At 47.4% G+C, this 22,695-nt stretch overlaps 1 protein-coding gene across 1 annotated transcript in view; it reads right to left on the reverse strand.

Moving 5' to 3' along the window:
• Positions 1 to 18,350, reverse strand: part of LOC119401301 (tyrosine 3-monooxygenase) — a 44,920-nt gene extending 26,570 nt beyond the window's left edge. Inside the window, 7 exon segments of the mRNA XM_037667996.2 lie at positions 1,135 to 1,223; positions 1,487 to 1,673; positions 2,754 to 2,855; positions 3,873 to 3,892; positions 3,945 to 3,952; positions 4,119 to 4,243; positions 18,219 to 18,350. Coding sequence (XP_037523924.2) covers positions 1,135 to 1,223; positions 1,487 to 1,673; positions 2,754 to 2,855; positions 3,873 to 3,892; positions 3,945 to 3,952; positions 4,119 to 4,243; positions 18,219 to 18,284 — 597 coding nt within the window. The 5' untranslated portion in view covers positions 18,285 to 18,350.
• Positions 18,351 to 22,695: the final 4,345 nt, after the last annotated feature.

Raw genomic sequence — 22,695 nt, forward strand, 5'->3', positions numbered from 1 at the left:
TGACCTATGTGTCATTAGGTGTACACGCTGCTGCAGTGTTCCCTGCGATTAAAATGCGAGCCGTACAACGCGTAAATTTTGCGCGTGCTAGCGAAGAGCAGAAAGCGCTGAGATGTATATTTGGGGACTGTACTGATGTACCAGCAGCACGTTGTAGTTCTTCATACGGCTTTATTATTTCATCGAGAAAAAAAAACAATCTTATTTTGCGTGCAACTTGCAAGGATGGAGAGAAGAAGACAGGACAGAGGGTTCGGTCCTGCTGCCACCCTTTTTTCGTTTTTTGGGCCTGCTTTCTTGTTGAAAGTACGTGTTCTTATTCATCCTAACTCTGATAGATGCTGCGCCATAGATGTTGTATGAACAGGGACAAGGGCCTCGGACAGGCTGGCCGACGTTGCGATAGGTGGACCTATCTTTGTCAAAGGCATCCTGTAATCCTTGACCCCCTTAAAGCTAACACGCCGAGGATGACAAGGCGCCTTTGACAAAGAGAGATCCACCTATCGAGACGTTGGCCAGCCTGTCTGAGGCCCATATTTCTCTTTATAGCGTGTTGCGTTTCCGTCCATTGGCTCCCACTTTTACTTCTGATACAACCTGAAGCTCTTCGCCGTTTTTGCGCGTCCGAGCGAATAGCAGTTCATTGTCCGCATTTCTGTAGTTCTGCTCTGTGCACTAAAAAAGTCGGATGATATATATACGCGCCACTATACGCGCTACAAGAACGTCAGCTGTCAAGGTATTCAGCTTGGAACAGCTGTAATAGTAACAGCGCTAACACTTCATACCTGTACGGTTGAAATTATCGCTTGTTGGCACATTATCTTCAAAGAAAATAGCGCTGTTTGAACAAGGACACAACAAAAAGGCGCACAAAACAGGCGCTAACTACCGACATAAGTACAAATGCGCCACAACACTCAAAATTGGTGCCTTCTATTTTTTGTTTATTTGTTAACTGCACTGGGCATATTTTGTTGCAAAAGGTAGCAATCCTACTCGGTTAAGGAATTTAAGCGTAGGTTTCAGTTTTCACTGTGCCTAGGCCAATTAGCCTCAAACAGACACGTAATTCCACAGAGAAATGTTTCTTTGCTCTAGCATTGTTAGTAAGCAACGAACTACCCTCACCGGGTGATCGCTGTCTAGGTCCGGCTCAAACTTGGTCAGCACATGCGTGCAGAAGTCCAGGTCGGTGATGTGCAGCGGGAACCAGATGTCTGCGTCACACGCCGAATAACTGTTAGCCACACATAGTTGGCTAATTGCATGAATGAACTATAGCGAATGAGCCGTGCGCGGGCGAGTAAGTGGATGAAATGGCTGGAGAACAAGATAACTTTTCTTGGCCTAGTTGGTATTTTTATTGACGGGAAGACGTGTCTTTCTTGTTTCGCACTGTTATGATGTCAGTCCAACTAAAGGCCTGAAAATTTTAAGAGACCGGACTACGATGTAAAGAGTGTGTTGTTGTGTGCACTACCTCCAGCGAGTGCGGAACCGACGTCCTTGACGACGCGCATGTCTCCGAGGCCATTGAGTGCCAGGGTCTTGCCGAGTCGCAGCAGGCCGTCCCGCACCATGCCACGCAGAGACGCGAACGCCTCGAGCGGGGCCGCGGCCGTCCGGCCCGTGCGGGTCTCCAGGTGAGACACGCGTCCACCGCAGGCCTGCAGGGGCCCCGTGTCAACGATACGACCATGGCTAAACTAGCACCGCAGGCATATCAGTGCGCGATAGCTATGCGATCGCGATTTCTGTCGACATCCTCTTTTAAACGGGGCTGCGCACACTCACCAAGATAACTCAAAGGGCCCCTAAATCGCTCCGAGTTCAAAGACGAGAGAGTGGTTCCTTTCTTGCCTTCACTGCCATTCCTACAGGCACAATCTCATCCTCGCCACTTATTTCTTCATAAAACACGTGGACAACGACAGCACTAAGCGTCGAGCTTATCAGGATTTCGCACTTTTCGGCTTAACGCTGTTATGTCCGCCTGCGCAGTCGAAAACTCACAAAATGAAATTAAATCAGTTGATCGCGCACGATAGTCATGCGATACAAGGCAGAACGGGCGTGTGACTGAGTGGCAAAGCAGGGTAAGAGACAATTCACAACTGATATTCATTCCTCCAATACGGTGGCTAAGCGGGTTAGTCGGTACGTACACATAGTTATTCCAAAACAGCGCGCAAACGGACGCAAGATTAACACCTTCAAAATCCTGTAACCCCTAGTCATCATTTTATCATGTTTATCACGTGCCTTTTCTGTATTTTTCTGCCTTTATATTTCGCGTTCACGCAATAAACCTTTGTTGGAAGTCAGCGCCTGTGTAGTGTGGTTCTTTCATGCCCCGTTTGTGCGCTGTTTTGGAATAACTATGATATTCTTCGTATATGAAACAACCGAGAGCTTATTTCCTCATGACGTCACGTCTGTTCGCGTCATGAATTTTGCCGGAAAGAGGACAAACGCCAAGAGAGAATACCGCGCTCGTTATTTGCATTGTCAGAGGTGGTTTGGGGCCCTTTAAGCTAATCAGCGTTTGCTACACCTTTGCAATCTACCATTTTGCCCATCTGCAATTCATATTTAGTTTCTTTGCCGGGCAACAGAGTCCAATATAGTAGGATGACACTTAGTAAAAGGGTACGACAGAGCTATGGTAATAGGACAAAAATTACACGCTGTATAGCAGTGAATAGAAGTACTACGTTTTCGCAGCAAATGAATGCGCAGTGACGTACCTCGACCTCTTTCAGGATGGTTGCCAGATCCTGGACGCCCTTCTTGAGTCCGAACACCACGCTTATGGTCATATCCTCCGCCACGCCACCCGAAGACAGGATCTGCGCCCACTCCGCCCAGTATGGAGGACGGCTCCCGTGAGCCACAGTGGCGCATATCGTGGTGTACTTCAAGCTGCGACACTTGCATGAAAGGGTCGAAACCTCGAGAGAAATTAGTTTCACAAACACCGCACTTTCTGCATGCTTCAGAGATAGGCGTCGCATGTCGAAGGAAAGGACTGCGATGGCCGCGTGTCCGTTTATTTAATACCTACGCCATGCGGATAGTACTGCTGGCATTCTTTTACTCGATCGGACATTTTTTTAAATATTTATATATGCAAAACATGGGAAGGTAGGTTACGTTAGAGCCGTCTATTTCATCATCATGGTATAATTATTGTAAAAACACACAAAAGCAAGAAAGAAACGAAAGAATAAAAGAGTAAGATAATGAAAAAATGTAATGAGAATTACTATGTACGTACATCTCTGTTCGTATAAAGAATACACCTCTAAGGGCAGGGTCCTGTACACACAGGATGATCACACAAGTTACCGCGGGTAGAGTTCGTACAGTCATTTTTGCATGCACTTACATATAACATTCACATATAACATATTACATATAACATGCACTTACACATAAATTGAGGACGACACAGCGAGCAGTGGAAAGGAAAATGATAGGTGCAACCTTAAGGGACAAGAAGAGAGCAAATTTAGTCAGGGAGCAAGCGGGTGTTAAGGACATCTAGTCGAAATCAAGAAGAAATGGACATGGGCAGGGAGGGCACGTAGCGCGTAGGCAAGATAACCGCTGGTCAATAAGAGTAACAGACTGGATTCCAAGAGAGGGTAAACGAGCGAAGGGGAGACAGAAAGTTAGGTGGGCAGATGAGATTAAGAAGTTTGCAGGTATGACGCGGCAGCAGAAAGCACAGGACCGGGTTGATCGGAGAGGCCTTTGCCCTGCAGTGGGCGTAGTCAGGCTGATGATGATGATTATGACATATGACTATGACATATGTTCGCTAACAACACAATATGATGAAGAGAAGCAACAATGTGAATTACGAACAGCTCATTAAACATATCTCGTCATTGTTTAATGCGCAGGGCGTTTCTGGCGATTATGTAGCCGATAACCTTTACCCCTGGAAAATGCACAGCTTTATTTTCATTTCTGCATCCACTGCGAAGCTTCTTTCCTTTCGGACTCGGCGAACGAGCGCTGCGATAAAGCTTGGCTCCCTCAAATCGAGAACCCTGCGCACACCTATGGCCACGTTACCGATGATCCAGTGCAAATGATCCTCGCACGGTGTACTCACGTCCTCCAGCAGGGCATCTTCGTCCTGTGATCGCAACTTCTGGGCCTCTCGGCGTTTTTGCGTCTCGAACTTGGCATCATCGAGCAGCGAACGACGCCGAGACGGGTAGCCATGCTGCGACACCACCAAAAACACTCAACCGCAACACAAACACTCACCACAAACACACAACAAGCGGCGTCACAAGCCGAAGCCATCTAGAACAAGTTACTGGGAGGCGCTGCGCACCCCTAATACGTTTTCTACAAAGCTCACTAGAGAAAACTCTGGCGCTGCGATCGTTCAGCTAACACGGCTGTGTTCCCACTATGGCCAACATTGAAGACAGCTTATACGTTGACAGCCGCCACTGTGGTCTAGCGGTTGTAGTGCTCGACTGCTGACCCAAAGGTTGCGGGATTGAATCTCGTCCGTGGCCGCCGCACTTCGATGGAGGCAAAATGGTAGAGGCCCGTGTGCTTACATTTACGTGCACGTTAAGGAACCACAGGTGGTCGAAATTTCCGAAGCCCTCCACTACGGCGTCTCTCATAATCGTATCGTGGTTTTGGGACCTAAAACCCCGACAATTATTATTTATACGCTGACGTCTTATGCGACAGCTTCGAGCCATAGTAATATAACGCAAATGAAAGGCATGAACTGATATAGAGTGTTATTGCTGGCTTGTTGGTGCACACTGAGCTTCGGAAAAGCAGCGTTAAGGCGGGACAGAGAAAGAAGCGACAAGACCAAGCGCGTGGCCTTGTCGCTTCTTTCTCTGTCCCGCCTTAACGCTGTTTTTCCGAAGTTCATGAAAGGGCATCTCTGCGATTTGACCTTGACGGAAAAAAAATTCCGCGCAGAATCACCTTTAAGTGTTCTCTAGGTGATGCGTAAGCACAGTTTGATTGCAAGTAACTCCATGGTTGCGGCCTTCCCTGGAACGTTGATGTCAGGAGGCATTGGCACGACATATTTTAACTTATTTCTAGAGTTCGTCAGCGTGTGGGTCCGGAAAGGCGCATCCCGCGACCACCGAGACGCGTGTTTGGCACTAAATTTTCGCAAAGTGGGAATGTTTCTGGATGCTTCATGCTGGCTTTACTTGTAATCCTAGAAAGAGCTTTAATTTAACCGTCACAAAATACACAGCCTTCATTCTCGTTCTACACATCGCCTTCATGTATTGACATTCTGCGAGCGAGGGTTCTCAGTGGTAAGACACCCTTCGTAGGTTGGCGGTTCGAGAGCCAAGGAAATCTCTGTGGCGATTTTTGTAGCACGAGCACCGAGTGACACTCTTGTTTTTCTTCCAAGCACTCCCGGTCTTACTTCCGGTTTTCCGAAGCAAGAAGGACGACGGTTGTTCAAATTCTTGTAGCACTACTTCTACCCGTAATTTTCATGCTGGCCGGCTGAACCGCTTCATTTCCGGCTCTCGTAGACGTTGTATATAATAGAAGCTGGGGCCACCAGTGCCAGAGGTTCGCATGATAATCTTTGTAGGAAACTTTTGTGTTCAACTGCGGCACTGCGCACACATGCAAACAAAGACAAGAGCATACGCTCACTTCACCACGCCCACACAACATTAGCGTCACTCACCTCCTGCAAACGTACTTTCGCTGGACTGTCAGGCCCTGAAAAAGAAGCTACCGCGTGTTTGCAGGTGTCAAAAGTCCAGGCGATCAACAATCGAGTGTAGGAGCACGGCGAAATGAATACGTTTGTGTGCTGCTTAAATGAATCAGTCTGCCATATATGTTGCAGATTATAACAGACCTAAACAGCGGGTGCGATTAGAGACAGTTTGAGGTGAAAGAAAGGAAAGGCAGTGGGGTTAGCCAGAACCGATATCCAGTTCGCTACACAGCATGCGAGAGCGGTGGTGGTGGCGAGTAAACGGTACTAAAAAGATAAAAATGAAATAGAGAAATACGTAGAAACAGAGCACATGCATGAAATCGCCGGGCTTCACTCAGAATAACTGTTCTTTCTAATTGACGCCGTAACCTCTAGTAGCACTTCAGAAAAATTTAAGACCACATGATCCGCTCGACTCTTGGCCGATCCGATCCCTGATTGGGTAGGTACCAGTTATCCAAGGAACAGCATCATCATCGTCACCGCTGCTCAGTGTTCACGTAGATTTAATCACGAATAACACTATTTCCGCTACCCTCTTTCATCTCGTTGTACAAAACGCTTCGTCGCGATACCATTTGGGTACGTTTCCCAGCACACTGATGTAGCTAGCGTGTGAATACTACAGAAATCATGACCCCTATCAATGACAGCAACGTTCCACGAGGGTTCTTAACAGGTCTAATTGGTCTGTGTACATCATGGCGAAAGAGCGCTAACGACGCTTTGTTCTTTCACCCGTCCCGTCGTTCGCGCCGTTTTACTTTGAAGTCATATGCAAGGTCATGTTAACGCATTCGGCTGATTTCAACGATGACCACGCCCTCACTGATGTGTATATGGGAGGAGGAAGTGCAAAGCAACGAAATTCAAAGTGTATTTATTCCGTTGCTGTGAATTTGTATGCCCCGCACTAGATCTATCTTACTGTATATATATCGAATTCCCTACTTGCAAGATAGGAGATGAATATAATATATAATAACATCTGGGGTTTAACGTCCCAAAACCACCATATGATTATGAGAGACGCCGTAGTGGAGGGCTCCGGAAATTTCGACCACCTGGGGTTCTTTAAAGTGCACCTAAATCTAAGTACACGGGCCTCAATCATTTTCGCCTCCATCGAAAATGCAGCCGCCGCGGCCGGGATTCGATCCCGCGACCTTCGGGTCAGCAGTCGAGTGCCATAAGCACTAGACCACCGTGGCGGGGCCAAGATAGGAGATGAAAGCACGTTGAACAGAAAGGGTCGCTGGAGACAACGTTTTGGCAGGAGAGACGTCTTCCTAATGGCCTTGACGTCAGGCACTTGACGAGGACAAGTCCCCTTGTCGAAACGTTAGCGCCAGCGACATTTCCTGTTTATTGACAATAATTCACTAATTAGATTTTTAAATTATTTTACGGCATATATTTTATTTACCTTGCAAGTCGTGCATATCTACTTGGAATGAGATCTGAAGGGGTCACTCATATGAAAATATGCGTCATCAAGAGCGGTAAATATACACTGCTCTTTCAGTTACACCAGTAACGAAGCGCGGTCTAGCGCTTTGAAGCGCAACCGGAACGTCCATGTAGTTCGTAGCGCATTTATGAGAAAGAATGCCTTGAAACTGCAATGTCACTCTCAAAAACTTGTTCAAGACGGATACGCCTTGCGAAAGTGGCCGGCTACGTTTCGTCAGTTGCAATGTGTATCGCAAAGTAATTGATTAAAAGCTAATTAGTGAATTTCAGACAATTAACCATTAAGGAGCGTTATTTCAACAATTAGTGCCTTTAGCCGCATCCGACAGTCTACGTTTGATAAAATTTTCGCTTTTTCTTTCCCTAGAAAACCACATGTTTAAGAATTTTCGGCAGTCTTCGCGAAGAGAGACGATACAGGCTATAGAGAAGATACAGGAGCTGACTTTCAACTGACGCTTATTTTCAAAAAGATAACGTATAAAAAGTAGCTCGGCTTTTCTTTCTACTACGTGATCGGGCCACCTTTGACCACGCGCCGATGGCATGAGATGACGCAATCACGTTATGTGGCGTGATCACGTGATGATGACTTTGCATCACTCGTGTTGGCGGTGAATTTTCGCTTTTGACGAGGCGGCCTTAGATGCCTCGCCAAAAGCGAAAAAAAAAACATTATTGACGCTTGAGCTTCGCCTTCAAGAGTAGGACGCGATAGCGTAATCGGGCCCCGTGCGCATTGCAGGGGGCATGTCGCAAGGAAAGGAACGTTTGTGCGCGTAACATTGACCGTTTCAGGCTGTGCTGGAATATCTACAGTATGTACAGTTGTTATGTGCCCACTACGCCATAATTCTTCCTTTTACTGATTAGAGAAGCACCCACTACTCGTTCCTTAGGTGCCTGGCGCGCCTGCACACTTTGTAATAGGTGGGCGGCTTTAAACTGCCCACTCGCTGCGCAGTTCACTTGTTTTGACGCCTGGTGCGATTCTGCCATGCAATATTACATACGTTAAGGAGACTCCACCCAATACATGACATTCTTATAGTGTTTTCTACGAAGAAGCTTCAATCACTGGCGTGGCTCCGTGGTAAACCACCTGCTTGCCACTCAGATGGCCTGGGTTCAATTCTCGCTCGGGCCGAAACTTTTTATTATTTATATTGTTACCCAGCACCTCCACCAAAATGTTACGCGTAGAGTTGCAGTATTTACAGTATATTTACAATACGTAAGAAGTGTAGCGTTGACGCATTATGACAAGTACAACACCATCGATCTAGCCCGAGACACTTCAACTTCGTCTTCGGTTAGTAGTGTCCTCTAGTCCACTGTGGTACAAACACCTATGTGGCAATATATTTGCATCTATCTCGATTTTGCGCTCACGGACAACGCTGATTTTTCGCTCACAACCAACGACACGGGAATTTCTGAGAAACGAGCTCTTTAACGCAATTGCCTTCAAAAGAGTAGCGAGGCCCTGAATCCATGGCAGTGCCAACGAGTAAGCGACCTTGGGCGGAATCACATCCCGCTGCTCTTTCGGGCCAGGGTTCACCGGAGCAAGGCCTGATTCGAGTCTCCGGAAACGAGCACAAAGGGCGGCTCGTCTCGACGGGAAGCCTTTGTTCCCAGTCTCCCAATGGGGGCGCTCAATTGTGACGCGCTGCCGAGAAAGTGCGCTTTTATTTTCCCGTCGTGGGCCAGATTTCACGCCTTTCTGCCACCGAGGGTCAGCAGCTCGCCGTTCTCGTCGCAGCCTGCTTGCAAAGCCTCCGCTTGGACAGGAAAAAAAGCCCGAGGCACTCAGTGTCGGCGTTAAGATAAGCCTATATCGAGTATGCCGTCGTGCAGGCCAAAAAAATAGCAGTGATTGCAAGTGCATAAGCGCTAACTGAAATTTTATGCTAGAAATGTTTACTAAAGGAACCACTGGCACAAAATTTTCGACATGACCTTTTTTGCGTAGAAGGTCACTCACGAGAAATCCTAAATATTTAGCCCGACATTAATATTTAAGTGTAAAAAAAATTTTTACCCCTTCTGTGCTCAGTGAGTTTTCTTCTCCGCACATGTAGTCTGCATGAGGCAGAGCACGCTTTACAGGAGCTTAAAGCGTTCGCAAAGGGTTTAAAGGGACACTAAAGTGAAACACTAAATTAGTTTGGACTGATAAATTATTAAGACATGACATCTCAACATCGGCGTAGGCAAGGGGGAGGGTGTTCAACCCTCCTCACCCCCGCCAAAGGGTTTTAATTTTGCATGTGTATATCTACACGTACACATACAAGTACACGCTTGAACACCCCAACCCACCTCCAAAAAAATTTCTGGCTACGCCCTTGCCTCTCAAGCTCTGATGATGATGATCACTCTATTCGCCTTCAGGTCGTCTGAGGGGAATGCATAACAGACCCTGTCAGTGTTTTTTTCTCTCTCTCTCAGAACTATATTGCCGTCTATTTCGGCGTTATAGGTTCGATATTAAAGAAGGAATGAAGGCAAACGTTTCATTTTTGAACATAGCGCCAAAACTCGAGCCCCATATTACCAGTGGGGCGTCGTGGATTGGTGCTCACGGGTTGCAGCTTGGTGGCGCACAGGTCACCGCCCCGATATAAAGAAGACGCTCATAGCATCCATCCATCCATCGGCCGCTCCCCCTAGTGACCTAAGAGAGGGGGGGGGGAGGGGGCGCAAAGTCTGCCTCATGATTGACTTAATAGAGAGATGAACCTTCACCCGCCTTCGCCCCCCCCCCCCCCCCCCCCCCCATGAAGGGTAACCCTGCGCACTCCTATGCCTTCGTGGCCAGCCTGCACAATGCCAGCGACGAGGCCCAGGTACGGACGCTTCTTTACTGTATGGGACCGCAAGCCAGACCCTATCTTTATTCCTTGGGGGTCTCGGCACCGGAGGCGCTCCCTTTCACGTCTGTCAAAGAAAAGTTTGATTCGCACTTCGTGCATCCAATAAATGAGATATACGAAAGTCGTCGTTTTCACCACCGCACTCAGCAGCCAGGCGAATCTGTGGATGACGTTTTTACGGCATTACGCAACCTTGTAAAGCGTTGCAGCCACAACAGCTCGCTTGTCGAGGACCGACTTGTTCGCGACAGATTCGTCGTAGGCGTAAGTGACGAGAATCTGTCTGATCAATTGTGCCGGTGCACAAAACTTACCGCCGAAGAAGCGCTGTGCTAAGCCCGCATACACGAGGACGCAGAGAAAGAGCGGTTATCACGCGAAAGATCGACTGTGGACAACGCCCTTGCCGAAACGCTAAACATCGATTCGGCTCGACGAAACGATACGCCCATCCCTTCGTCATGTTCTCGCTATCAGTCTGAACACCCGGCTGCGCTATTTTGTGGCTTTTGCGGGCGTCAGCGGCACCCTCGAAAAGACTGTCCGGCCAGAAAATCGGTCTGCCACTACTGCAGAAAGCTAGGGTATTTTGCCGAAGTTTGTATGAAGAAGAACAGAAACGACCTGCTCGGTTCCATCGAACTTCACAACGTGGATTCACGCCTGGCAAGGTACACGGAAATACTTGTGAACGGGCACCCGGCCGAGCTTGAGATAGACTCTGGCGCAGAAGTATCTCTAGTCTCACCGTCTTTCCCAAGCCGACCGCGGGTGCTGGATGCCGTTGAAGGGGAGGTCTTAGGCCCCGGCGAAAAGAGTCTTCACGTTCTCGGTACCTTCAAAGCAACTTTACAGTGGAGTGACAGGGCCACAGTGCAGACCTTGTATGTGGTTGACCGTCAACGTACACACCTACTTGGCTGCCTGCAACTGAAGCCCTTGGGGTCGTTCAGTTCGTGGATTCTGCCGAGTGTGTTCATTCCCTTAAAGCGAAAATTTTCCAAGGACTGGGAAAATTTCGGCAAGCCAAATACCGCATGCGCCTCAAACCCGGCGCTCGTCCATTTTCCTTGAGTGTCCCAAGGCGGATTCCAATTCTGTTAAAGATGACGTTGTCAAGAGAGAGCTGGATGAATTGGAGTCGCAGGATGTCATAAGCAAGGTAGAGACGCCAACGGAGTGTTGCTTCGGACTCGTAGTCGTGCCCAAGTCATCTGGCGGCTAAGAGAAGGACAGGTTGAGCATATACGACGGCATCCTTCTGCTGGACCGACAACTTGTCATTCCTTCAGCCTTGCGCCAGGACATTCTCGCCCTCTTACACGAAGGGCATCAGGGAGTGCGCCGCTGCCAAGAACGGGTAAGGGAGTCTGTTTGGTGGCCTAACTGTAATATGCATGTCGAGCATATGGCGTCGCATGCAGTATGCGCCGAGACTCAAGTTCAGCAGTCCGAGCCTATGTTTCCAACGGTTACACCTGACAGGCCATGACAGCACCTTGGCATCGATCTGTTTCAACTTAAAGGGCGCGATTACGTCCTAATTGTTGACTGTTATTCGAGGTTCCCCGAAGTAGTCTCCGTGGGGTCCACCACGGCGCCAGCAATCATTGCGGCAATCAAGAGCTGCATCGCCCGTTTTGGCGTACCGGACGTCGTCCGAACCGACAACAGACCGCAGTTTGTGTCTTACGAGTTTGCAGGGTTTGCACAATCATATGGCTTCCGTAACAAGACCAAGAGCCCAAGGTACCCCCAGAGCGATAGGGAGGCGGAACGCATGGTGCGCACGGTGAAAGACTTGCTCTCCAAAAGCCCTGATCTTTACCTGGCTTTACTGTCATGCCGTGATACGCCCGGTCCGAACGGCATTTCTCCGTCCCAAGCCCTTACGGGAAGGAAATTGCAAACACGTCTCCAGTGACTACCGAAACAATTGGTGCCGTCATTACCATGCCATGCGAGTTTCAGGGAAAAGGATATGGGTTACAGGGCACAGCAAGCGAAGAACTACAATCGCCGTCGGGCTTCAAGCCAGCCAACCCTTATAAGTCCTGGAGACTGTGTATGGGTCACTGACACGTGCTGCAGTGGTGAAGTGCTCTCACAGGCCCAGCGTCCGCGATCCTACCTTGTTCAGACACCCAGAGGCGTCCTGCAGCGTAATCGTCGACACCTGGTGTCTCATTCGACAGAAAGGAGTTCAGCTCAACTAGCAGCATTTCCGCCGGCCCCTCCCGGGAACTTGCAACCTGCGGCGCCGCGAACCCGTGCAGCCGGAAGTAACGCCACAGAAAACTGTGACACGGACTCGCAGTGCTTGTATAGTGAGGCCACCCCGACGTTTGGACTTGTAAGGACCTACCCCATAAAATTTTAAAAGGAGGGAGGTCGCTGCCAGAGTGCCTTGAAGCGTGTGGCCACAAGAAGGCGCTACAGTCCACCGAGCGTATATAAGGGGAGTTGGGGAGAGGAAATAAAGTTTTTTTTGTTTCCGCTTGCCAGCAGTCCGCCTCGTTCCTCGGCACCTGGGCCGAACAGCGAGCAGTGCAGTGAGCCCTCTATTTATGGGAAGGATGATTCCTTCAACTTACATGTGCTGGATAAAACAAAATATGAGAAAACTCATTCATGCAAAAGTGTGTGCTTATACCATATTTACCCCTAATTTTCGAGGCTTCTGGTACGGGCTGAGTTCTGGTACGGGCTGAGTCAACACATGCGCGATATGGTTGACACCAGTCGGAAGAAGCTTACTTCATCAGTGAATGCTGAAACATCCGGTAAATGATGTTAAATGTGAGACAAACATATCATTCTGCACAAAGGAGTGGCCCAACAATAACTTGAATTGCGCTCGTTGGTCACATAATGCGTAGGAAATCGTGACCACTTCGCGACAAGAACAAAAACACAACATCAGACTTTATACGTATACACGTGAACTCATGTTACTTACTGCGACTCGAGCTCGAATATTTGTGACTCGTGTGTTGTGCGACTTTACTGCATTTGCACATCTGATGTTCTTCTGTATAATACACCTTGTATCATTTTTCTCTTTTTCTTGTATTTTATGTTTGTTTCCATAAAGGCGCCAACGTCTCCAAGATATTTCAATTTTAAAAAATATCAGGGGTGCCCGTGTTGTTATAAGCATTTTGTCCCCGTCTTAACGTCAACTCTTTCGAGTTTCCAACAAGACTCCGTGTGCCTTTGTGACTTTGTTTCAGCGGGCAGTATTGCGGACGCACTCGCCACCATTGGCCGAGACGCACACCGGTGGATCCAACGAGTTCGACTGTACCGTTGCCCAAACTGCAACGAGCTCCCTTGCCTCAGAGAAGATCGACCGACCGAGCGCGTCGGAGTTGGGAGGGTGGAAATGACCGTAGCCGCCGGTGCTTGCGACAGCAGCCGAGCTCCGTCCATCTTACTCGGAAGCGAGCCGCTCCTTCCGGTTACGCTCGGATGCACACCCAGCTCCTCGCAATTCCTCTTTTTTTCTTCCCTGTCTAAAGCTTATTTTGCCCTCCTACGCGGCGGCCCACTTCGACCTTATACTGGCGTCTATGTTTGTATCTATGTGCGCGTGGCTTTTAGGGCCGGACGTCATGGCCGACACGAATATGGTAGAAAAGTGCCATTTTCTACGGCTCCTGCTCCATCATCGCCAAGAGAAACCCGGCGCAACAGGCGGCTGCGGAACGGTGGCACGACCGCCCCCGTGTGTTCGCTGACCTGCTCTCCTGATCCTTTCTGTCGAAAGCTGCCGCCACCTGATTGGTTGAACCCAGGCGCAATTACCAATACACACCCTTCGCGCGAATGAAAGCGGCGCCGATATTTTCTTTTAATAACATACCAAAAAAAAAGAAAGAGTCTGATTCATTCTTTACTTGTACGTTTGAAAACTTTCATGCATTTGTAATATTTACACTAATAATTTCTGCAGGTCGACCTCACTCCTTCACGGTACTGCCAGATACAATTGTGAAATAATTGTTCTTTTTTTATGGCTTTTATAGTTATTATTCTCCTCAGAATATTGTTGTTTTAACAAATTATCTGTTGTCATCCCCCCTCCCTTTGCAGTGCCTGATTCTGGGCATTTATGGTATACAAATGAAATCAAGTTAAACTACGTGAAAGAACTAAGCCTGGATTGAAAAAGGATCAAAGTATAATTGACTGAAAAACAAAATGGGCTATAAGAACTTCTGTTTACGTCGCGAAGGTTCGTTTGCCTCCCCCTGCCAGTTGGAGAGTTCGGGCTGCTGTCCTCCCGAGTATTGCACAACTTTCGGCACACTGGGTCACTGGCGTAGCCAGGGAAGGTGGGAAGGTTACACCTCCCTCCCCCCCCCCCTCCGAAGTTTTTCAGCGGAGCTGTTAAGTTTTTCATTATGCCGCGTGGCGTGACCTGGAAACTATCATCATCATGAACCGGCACGCGCTCTCCTCGACCTCTTCTTCATCTTCTGCTTCGCTCCTGGAATACGAGCGCCGATTTGTCCGGCGTGGAATGCAATAACTTTGGTGGGCGAGAGAACGAGTACAGAGAGAGACAGAAAGAGAGAGAGGGAAATAGAGAGAAAGAAAGGGAAGAAAAAGATAGAGAAAAAAAGAGACAGAGAGAGAAAGAAACAAACACAGAAAGGCACAGAAAAAAACGAGAGCAAGCATCGCCATTCATAGTATAGTATAGCAAGGGGTGGGAAAGGGAAGTGAGAAGGAGGGAAAGGAGGACGGCAGCGCCCCGCTGCTTCCTCAGTCTTCGCACCATTAATGCGTAGCCGCCCCAATTTTTTGCAGTTTCGCATGTGTATATACGTACGGGTGCCCCAGCTATCTCTAGCCAGAGTTTTACAATATGCCTCCTTCCTTTCATGTTGCGTGTGCTATATATACCCCCATGTACAGAATAAAACCTTGGTTGTAAGTCAGCGCTTGGTCCGTCTCTTTCACTGTCCCGTGTGTCGCGCTGTTTCTCGTATCGTTGTACAATATGCCGACGCGGCCAAATGCATGTCGCTGAATATTGCATGGCAGTAAGTCACACACCTTTTTTTTTCTTCTTAATTGCTTAATTACACTTCATATAATTAACTTTTGAAGCAACGAAGCTGGGCAAAAAATTCCAATGAGAAAGTTGTAGATCTGTTTTCAAAACGTCCTATTCGAATGTTTCTAACTTTCTATCTATTAGGTGTTAGCGTTCTCCTGCTTACTACAGATGTCCGCGAATTACAAAAAAAAAATACCACGCGACATGCTCGCTTGCACGCCTATGTGCGCCGTGATTTTCAGTAAATGACTAGCAGAAATCATCGTCCATTCGAATTATGTGCATGTAGGCTATATAGCCACTTTTTGTTAATATTGTTGTGTTTGAGGACGTACCGAATATCAGCTGGAACAGTTTTGCGAGATAATATAAATGCGATGCTTTTGTGAAAGGCGCAAGAGCATCCTAAAAAAAACCACCATATAGCAGTCTGCCGAACTCAATTATTAACACAGAGAAAGCAGTTCAACACTTTACAGTAATACGTGCGGTCCCGTAAGTCTGATCCCTTCGTGCAACTTAGTCACGACTAGCGTGTAATAGGGCAGGAGTGCAAACAGATCATCCCTCCTGATTATTTTCCGGTCGGCCTGACAAAAATTGCGTCACCCACCGGATATCGATATCCAATCAATACTGATCGATAACCAATCAATAACCTGCAAAAGTCAAGTTATCGCCAAATTAAGCTTAGGTATACAAGTGTGGTGTGGTTCAGCCCAATTGAGCTTAGTTGAACCGATCGATAGCCAATCAATACTGATCGATAACCTGTCAATAATCAATTAAACATGCGAAATGGCGCGAAACGTATACCTAAGCTCACTATATGCTGGAACCATGCTTAATATCGATCGACAGCCAATCGATATCCAACTAATACTAATACTGATCGATCACCAATCGATCCCTGTCACAGCTCCGCTGTGACAGGCAAGCTGCGTCAATTTTTTAACACGAAAGTATTTTAGGCTGGGGTCCACCAAAGATTGGTGCACGTCATTTCCGTCACGGAAGTGACGTCAGTAAAAGGGCACGCAGGTAGTTCAGAAATGAATTCATAAAAAACGTGCCGGATCCTCACACTCAGGACTTTTAGTTTTCAATGCATCTCTGCTGTCGTGCTGACTCACATCACTTCGCCTCTCAATATAAAAATATTTTGCATAAATGTACGTATTTATCCCGTCCGGTCACGAATTACTACGGACTGAGTGTGCACGTATCAAATTTGCACGATTTTGTACGTAGGTTGTAGTGGCTGAAACCAGTAGAAAAATAATCAAAGTGGCTGGATGATACATTGTGCGTTTTTCTATCACTACATATTTCACGTTAAATATTTATTTAGTCCACATCAAGTCACAGCGCGCTTTTTTTTTCATTAGCAGAATTTAATCAGTGGTTCAAATCACACGCACAAGTTAACTATTATAATCGTGGCCCGTTACAAGAAAAATTTTCTACAAGATTGCTGACGGGAGCGCAGCACGTCCAACATCCCGTCAAACGCGGCAGTAATAGCACTGCGCCAACTGGTATGAAGCCACATAGCATAAAAAGAAATTTTCATATGGCCGCAGGTCACTGTGTTCCTGCACTCGTCTATTACACCATTGAATCGGATATATAGTGAAAACAAGTCGCCGTCTTCGCCACCTCTGGGCAACAGGCCTCAGGCCGGGCCGACCTCGACCGCTGTATTCCTTTCCACCGTTCACTTTACACACGAAGCAAATTTCCATGCGTATATTTTATCCCGCGAATTACTATGGCTAAGGGCAGGCTTTCGAAAAAAAAAAAAAGGTCGCATAGAGCGCCGAACCTGAAGGGCATCTGATCACAAACTTCTTGAAGGACACACGCTTCGAAGATGGCGATTCGAAGTAGTTCGACAGTCATATATTTATCAAAATACACACATTGCATATAATGTACATAAATGCAGTTGAAGGTCTCAAAAGTCGAGAAAACGAGTGCAAGAATTATTACACCGCACATCGGAGAGCAACGTTATGGTGAGCAGTGGTAAACGCAGAATAAGTAACACAAATTGTTCAGGCGAGCTCGACATAATACGTACAATATAAAAATGGAAAATTCTGTACCATGAAATAGTACGAAATAATCATTGAAGTTTAAACGCAAGGTTTTTTTTTTACATATTTCGACGGATCCCTTCATTATATCTACACGCAAAGGAATTCCGAAGTCACAGTAATGAAAGGCTTGACTAGCAGTATAAGTGGTCGTGGTTTTAGATAATAGAAAGTTGTCTAATTTAGCAAAGCGAGTCAGTGGTGCACAAGAAAGCGTACCTGTGTGTAATAAAGGAACTAAGAACTTTCCGTTCGTGGATTTATATATGAGAATTCAGAGAAAATATCTATTCAATTTTTAGACAGATAAAATGGCTTGCGCGAAGAGCGAAAACTATGCATTGGGCGTGAAGATGATGAATATTTCTTATTGCTTGATTCCGAAGGATGGCGGATAAATTAGGGATTATTATGTTGAAAAAGAAAGGACAATTAACTAGCAACCGAATTTCAAAACGAAAGAAAGGCGAACTTTATGAAAAAACAGAAAAGAAACGACTATACATCGTACAGAAAATTTGAACACATAATATATAACGTAATACATAATGCGTACATACAACATACAGAATAAATACATGATACATGCATAATATATGCAAATCTAGAAATGTTAATTCACGACTTTAGTGAACATATGCAATTAGTTGGTGATGGAATGTGTCAGGGTTGGAGAATGAAGCGATGTTGTCTGGCACGTTATTCCATAATATAATGGCCCGTAGAAGTGCTGATGAATTTAATGTCAAAGTGTCTCCACATATGCGTGCAAAACTCAAATGATTATTCAATCTTTTGGACGTGCGGGATGGAACATCGAGATGAAATGAACATGATCGATTAAAGTGCACATACTTGTGGAATAGTGCTAGTAGGGCTATGTCATGGCGCGTACCTAATGATTGTATTCTATAAATGAACAAATAATATAAAAGAGGGTTTACCTCTACGCTGTAACTCTTGATGGCAAACCGGGCCCGGCCAGCAGCGGCGAACGTGGGGACAGCCATAGCGCAACAGGTGGTGCCGATATGCCTAGGCTCGGTGGGGTCTCCCTTTTATGGGACCGAGGGGAAAGGGGGCGTGCCGCGCCAGACGCCGATCGTTACTTCGCGCGCGCCGTCCAGCCAGTCACGAACGCCGCTGCACGACCGCGCGTTTTCCCTATCTGTCCGATGCAGGGGACACTACGCATTTTACCCACGCGCAGCCTGCCCGAACTGACCTCGCCACGTGTTAACGTACGCTTTCCCGTGTGCGTCGCGATGCGGCACTCCCAAACGCATAACGTTGCTGTACCAAGTTTGGTGAAGCTCTAGGTCTCCATGACATGGGGTGCGAAGGGTCCCGCATCAAAGCGAGGAGGGGGGCGGGAGGCTGCACCATAAGCCAGGGTGCTTGTAGCCCCACCCCGCTCAATGACGTCGGACATGAGTAATAAAGTTTTTACTCACTCACTCCAACAAGGCCTTTTAGCACTTGCCTTGGCCAAGGTTTTCTTTGTATAGACGATTCACGTATATCGCGACGTGAATGAACGAGGTCTTGAAACTTCGAATGCACCAACCTAACCGTCTTGATGCGTATGCGTCTACCGTAGCACTGTCTGTTTAGTTGTTAAAGGGGCCCTGCAACACTTTTTGAGCATGGTCGGAAAACGCTGCCGATCGGCTCCCGAGAATACGTGGGCGAAACATGAGCCAAACGTGAGCGCAGCACACGGCTTGAAATTTACAAATAATCCTCGAAGTTAGTCAGAAATCGCTCGCTCTTCTCTCGACAGATGATGCCATAAACCCAAAGTCCACAGCCATTGGCTGACTTGAGCATCGTGAGCTGCATAGCTACCGCGGCTACAGCCGCCGCATGAAACCTTCATTTGTGATGCAGTGGCGCCCTCTCTTGACCTATTTTGGTACTGACTTTACCTGTAGCGCCATCCTTTGACCTATTTTGGTACTTTGAGCGTGACGCCAAGCGACACGAGTCGACAGCCCGGGCGGCCCGGGCCCCTAAAGCGATCCGCACTTGATAGGGAGGACAACACGAGGGCAAATAGCGCACGTGTTGTGTTCCTCCCTATTTGTCCTCGTATTGCTTCGCGCTAAAGAAATCGTATTATCCGACCATGTGGATGCGCTTTGAATACGCGGACAGAGATGAGACGGGACAGCGCAACTTGTTTATTAGAAAAAATAGGGCAGCATCACATGAATACGCAGGGCCTGCGCATTACAAATTACTGGACACTCAAAAACTGTATTTCTTTCTTGGATAACGTCAATGAAGACAGGTGATCCTGCGCGTCCACAAATTGATTTGCTTCTGCTATGGGTATCGCCGATTGATTATGGTTGCGGAATACGACGGTGCACTGATCAAATTTCGGGGTGCACGAGCACCTTGGGCGGTGAGTTGCGAGATGACCGTTGGAACCGTTCTTGACATTACTACTGTGTTCTCGTAGCATGGGCGTCCGGAGGGGGGTGCAAGGTGGGTCAGCTGCCTCTCCCTGGAATGTCGGATATTTTTCTATGCGGTAGCAATAAGCTACGCAGCTTGACTGGCACTCAGGTCCCGGCCTTCTATATTTCTAACCAATTTCGCACGTTGCACACTATTGATTAATCTCGCAGGTCATGTCACGGCAGTGAGGGAAAGGCTGTCAGTGCTGGATCACCACCACCCCCTCTGCATATGCACCCCACTGCAGTAAGTTCTGCGGACGCCCTTGTATCGCAGGCGCTCGTTCAGGCACCTCCAAGTTTGCCCTATATATATATATATACCTTTCCACAAGATAGTGAAACGTTGTAAACTACGCCTTTTGACACTGAACGAATTTTTCTTTGTGGTTCACGTTGCAGACGGGAGGCCTACTGGAGCAAGGCTCTACGTAGGGCGAACTGGGCGGTGCCTGAACGAGCGCCTAAGAGAACACAGTAATAATGTCAACAACGGCGAACTCATAGTAGAAGCCAAATCGATTTGGCAATGCGCAGGATCATGCGTTAGCGTAGTTTCGTTGACGATATATAAGAAAGAGATACGGTTTTTGAGTGCCCAGTAATTTGTGATGCGCAGGCCCTGCATCACGTGCTTCAGCGTATGTGTGTGATGCCCCCACTTTTAAAGGCGAAAGCCTTAAATACCTTATCAAACGCGAAAATTGACAGCCGTCCCGCGTCAGACGGCGGCGTCAACACGAGTGATGCGAAAAATCATCAGGTGATGACGACACCATATGACGTCACAGCTAGGCCGTTCACGGTGACATAACTTTAGGTGACACCAATTTCAAAACATTCGGTGTACTAGCGCGCGTTCACGACGCAAACAAGAAAGAAGCACACCATCACAGCGCTGAGCTTTTCGCGACTCCATAAGGTGCTCGAAGACGGCACATGCCTTGGATCGCTCAGCCTTTGCACCAACTCCGCCTTTTACGACCGTCGCTGCGCGGAGCAATGGTCTCGCTGCTTCCGCCTCTCTGATGAGGAAAGAGGCGCATGTTTTGCAGGTTATTGAGGGCGAACAGAATTTCGAGGTAGGGGTAGTAAGTGAAGCCCTTTACCATACGTTCGCCCCTTCTCCTGCGACACACACCAGCCCTCCATCCGCCCTTGCCTGTTCACCTTACCTCCTTACATCAACGGCTTACTCACCTAAAGACCACACCCCTCATGCACTTCCCGTTGATCTTGAAGTGTAAGGTGCGAGGGACACGACGACTTAAAGACTAAAATGGAACATTATGACGATGGCAAATTTTCGCTCTGAGTGCCCCTGTAATTGCAATAGCAATGAAACAAGTACGCACGCCGATATGAATTAAGCCAATTTTCGAAGCTGACTTTACTCTGCGATACAAATATCCTGTCTACAGAGACAGCGTTGAGCAAGTGTGAAGCTCAAGAAATGCTGATAAAATATTTTATTTTGACACTAAAGTAAATGTTTGCATGGCACGCTTACTGACATTGACAATAGCATGCCGTCAGGCTAGAGTATCAATTCTGGTAACTTCATGCACCAGTATGGCTAATTGTGATGACGTCAGGTACCAAAACATACAAAATGACCACTTTTGCGTTGCCGACGGACACAAGGAGGGGTGTGGCTATGACAACGTCACGATACCTTGTGCAAGCATGTGACGAGAAGCTCATACCGTGTCACGACGTCAGGGTGCAAGAGGAGCCGAAACTAGCTTTTAAAAACGTGTTGTAATAATTTTTCAGTGTGCACTCACGCTTACCAGTACATTTTATAGGCTCTTGAGGGCTTGGCCTTTCATTTGACACAAAAAGTGACCACTGAGAATTATCGTGTCAGTACCCCTTTAAGGAGGCCCTGCAACACATCTTGAACATAGTCAGAAAAATTTTAGCAATATGTGACCAAGAGTTCGAGTGAGCATAGGAGCCAAATAATGTCATGCTGCACTGAGCAGTCAATTTTACATTTTTGTGTCAAACAGCTAGAATCGTTCGCTCTTTCCTTCGCAATGGCGTCACCAACTACCAGGGGCGTAGCCAGAAATTTTTTTCGGGGGGGGGGTTCAACCATACTTTATGTATGTTCGTGCGTGCGTTTGTATGTGTGCGTGCCTATATACGCAAGCAAAACTGAAAAATTTCGGGGGGGGTTTGAACCCCCCCAACCCCCCCCCCTTGGCTACGCCCCTGCCAACTACGCAGCAAACGTGCCCGGCAGGCACTGATTAACTTCATCGGAGGCCACGTGCTGCGTTTTGTAGGTACTGCAACCACCATGTGCCAGCGCTGCACACCTCTGTACCGTAGAGTCACTGGATAAAATTTTTTCTTCCGGTGTTGTACACAAGAAAATATGGTATTTATTAGGGGTGTGCGAATATTCGAAATTTCGAATATTTTTCGAATAGTGTTTGCTATTCGATTCGCACTGAAATTTTACTATTCGAACTTCCCAAAAACATTACAGTCAACGTCCGATTAAAAAGTGACCCCCACAGATTTTTAATATGCTTCACCTCATTACACCCCCGTATTGCGGCAAAGCTGCCTTTCAAGCTCCGTTACGGTCTAACATAGCCAAGACGCAGTCAACGTCAGATTCGAAGTGGTCCCTAGATTTTCAATACGCTTCACCTCATTACACTCTCGTACTGCGGCAAAGCTACCTTTCAAGCTACGTTACGGTCGAACTTAGCCAAAACGCAGTCAACGTCAGATTCGAAGTGGTCCCTAGATTTTCAATATGCTTCACCTCATCACACCCCCGTATTGCGGCAAAACTGCCTTTCAAGCTCCGCTACGGTCGCAAATGGATTAACTCAAGAAAACGCTGGTTCCAGCACGGAGATGAAAGATGTGGCAGAGGTGGGGCTCAATTTGTGCTCTTTTGGACCTGAAACTTGGGCAGGAAGTTCGAAAAATC

This window comes from Rhipicephalus sanguineus, chromosome 8 (genome assembly GCF_013339695.2).
Source record: "Rhipicephalus sanguineus isolate Rsan-2018 chromosome 8, BIME_Rsan_1.4, whole genome shotgun sequence".
NCBI lineage: Eukaryota > Metazoa > Arthropoda > Arachnida > Ixodida > Ixodidae > Rhipicephalus > Rhipicephalus sanguineus.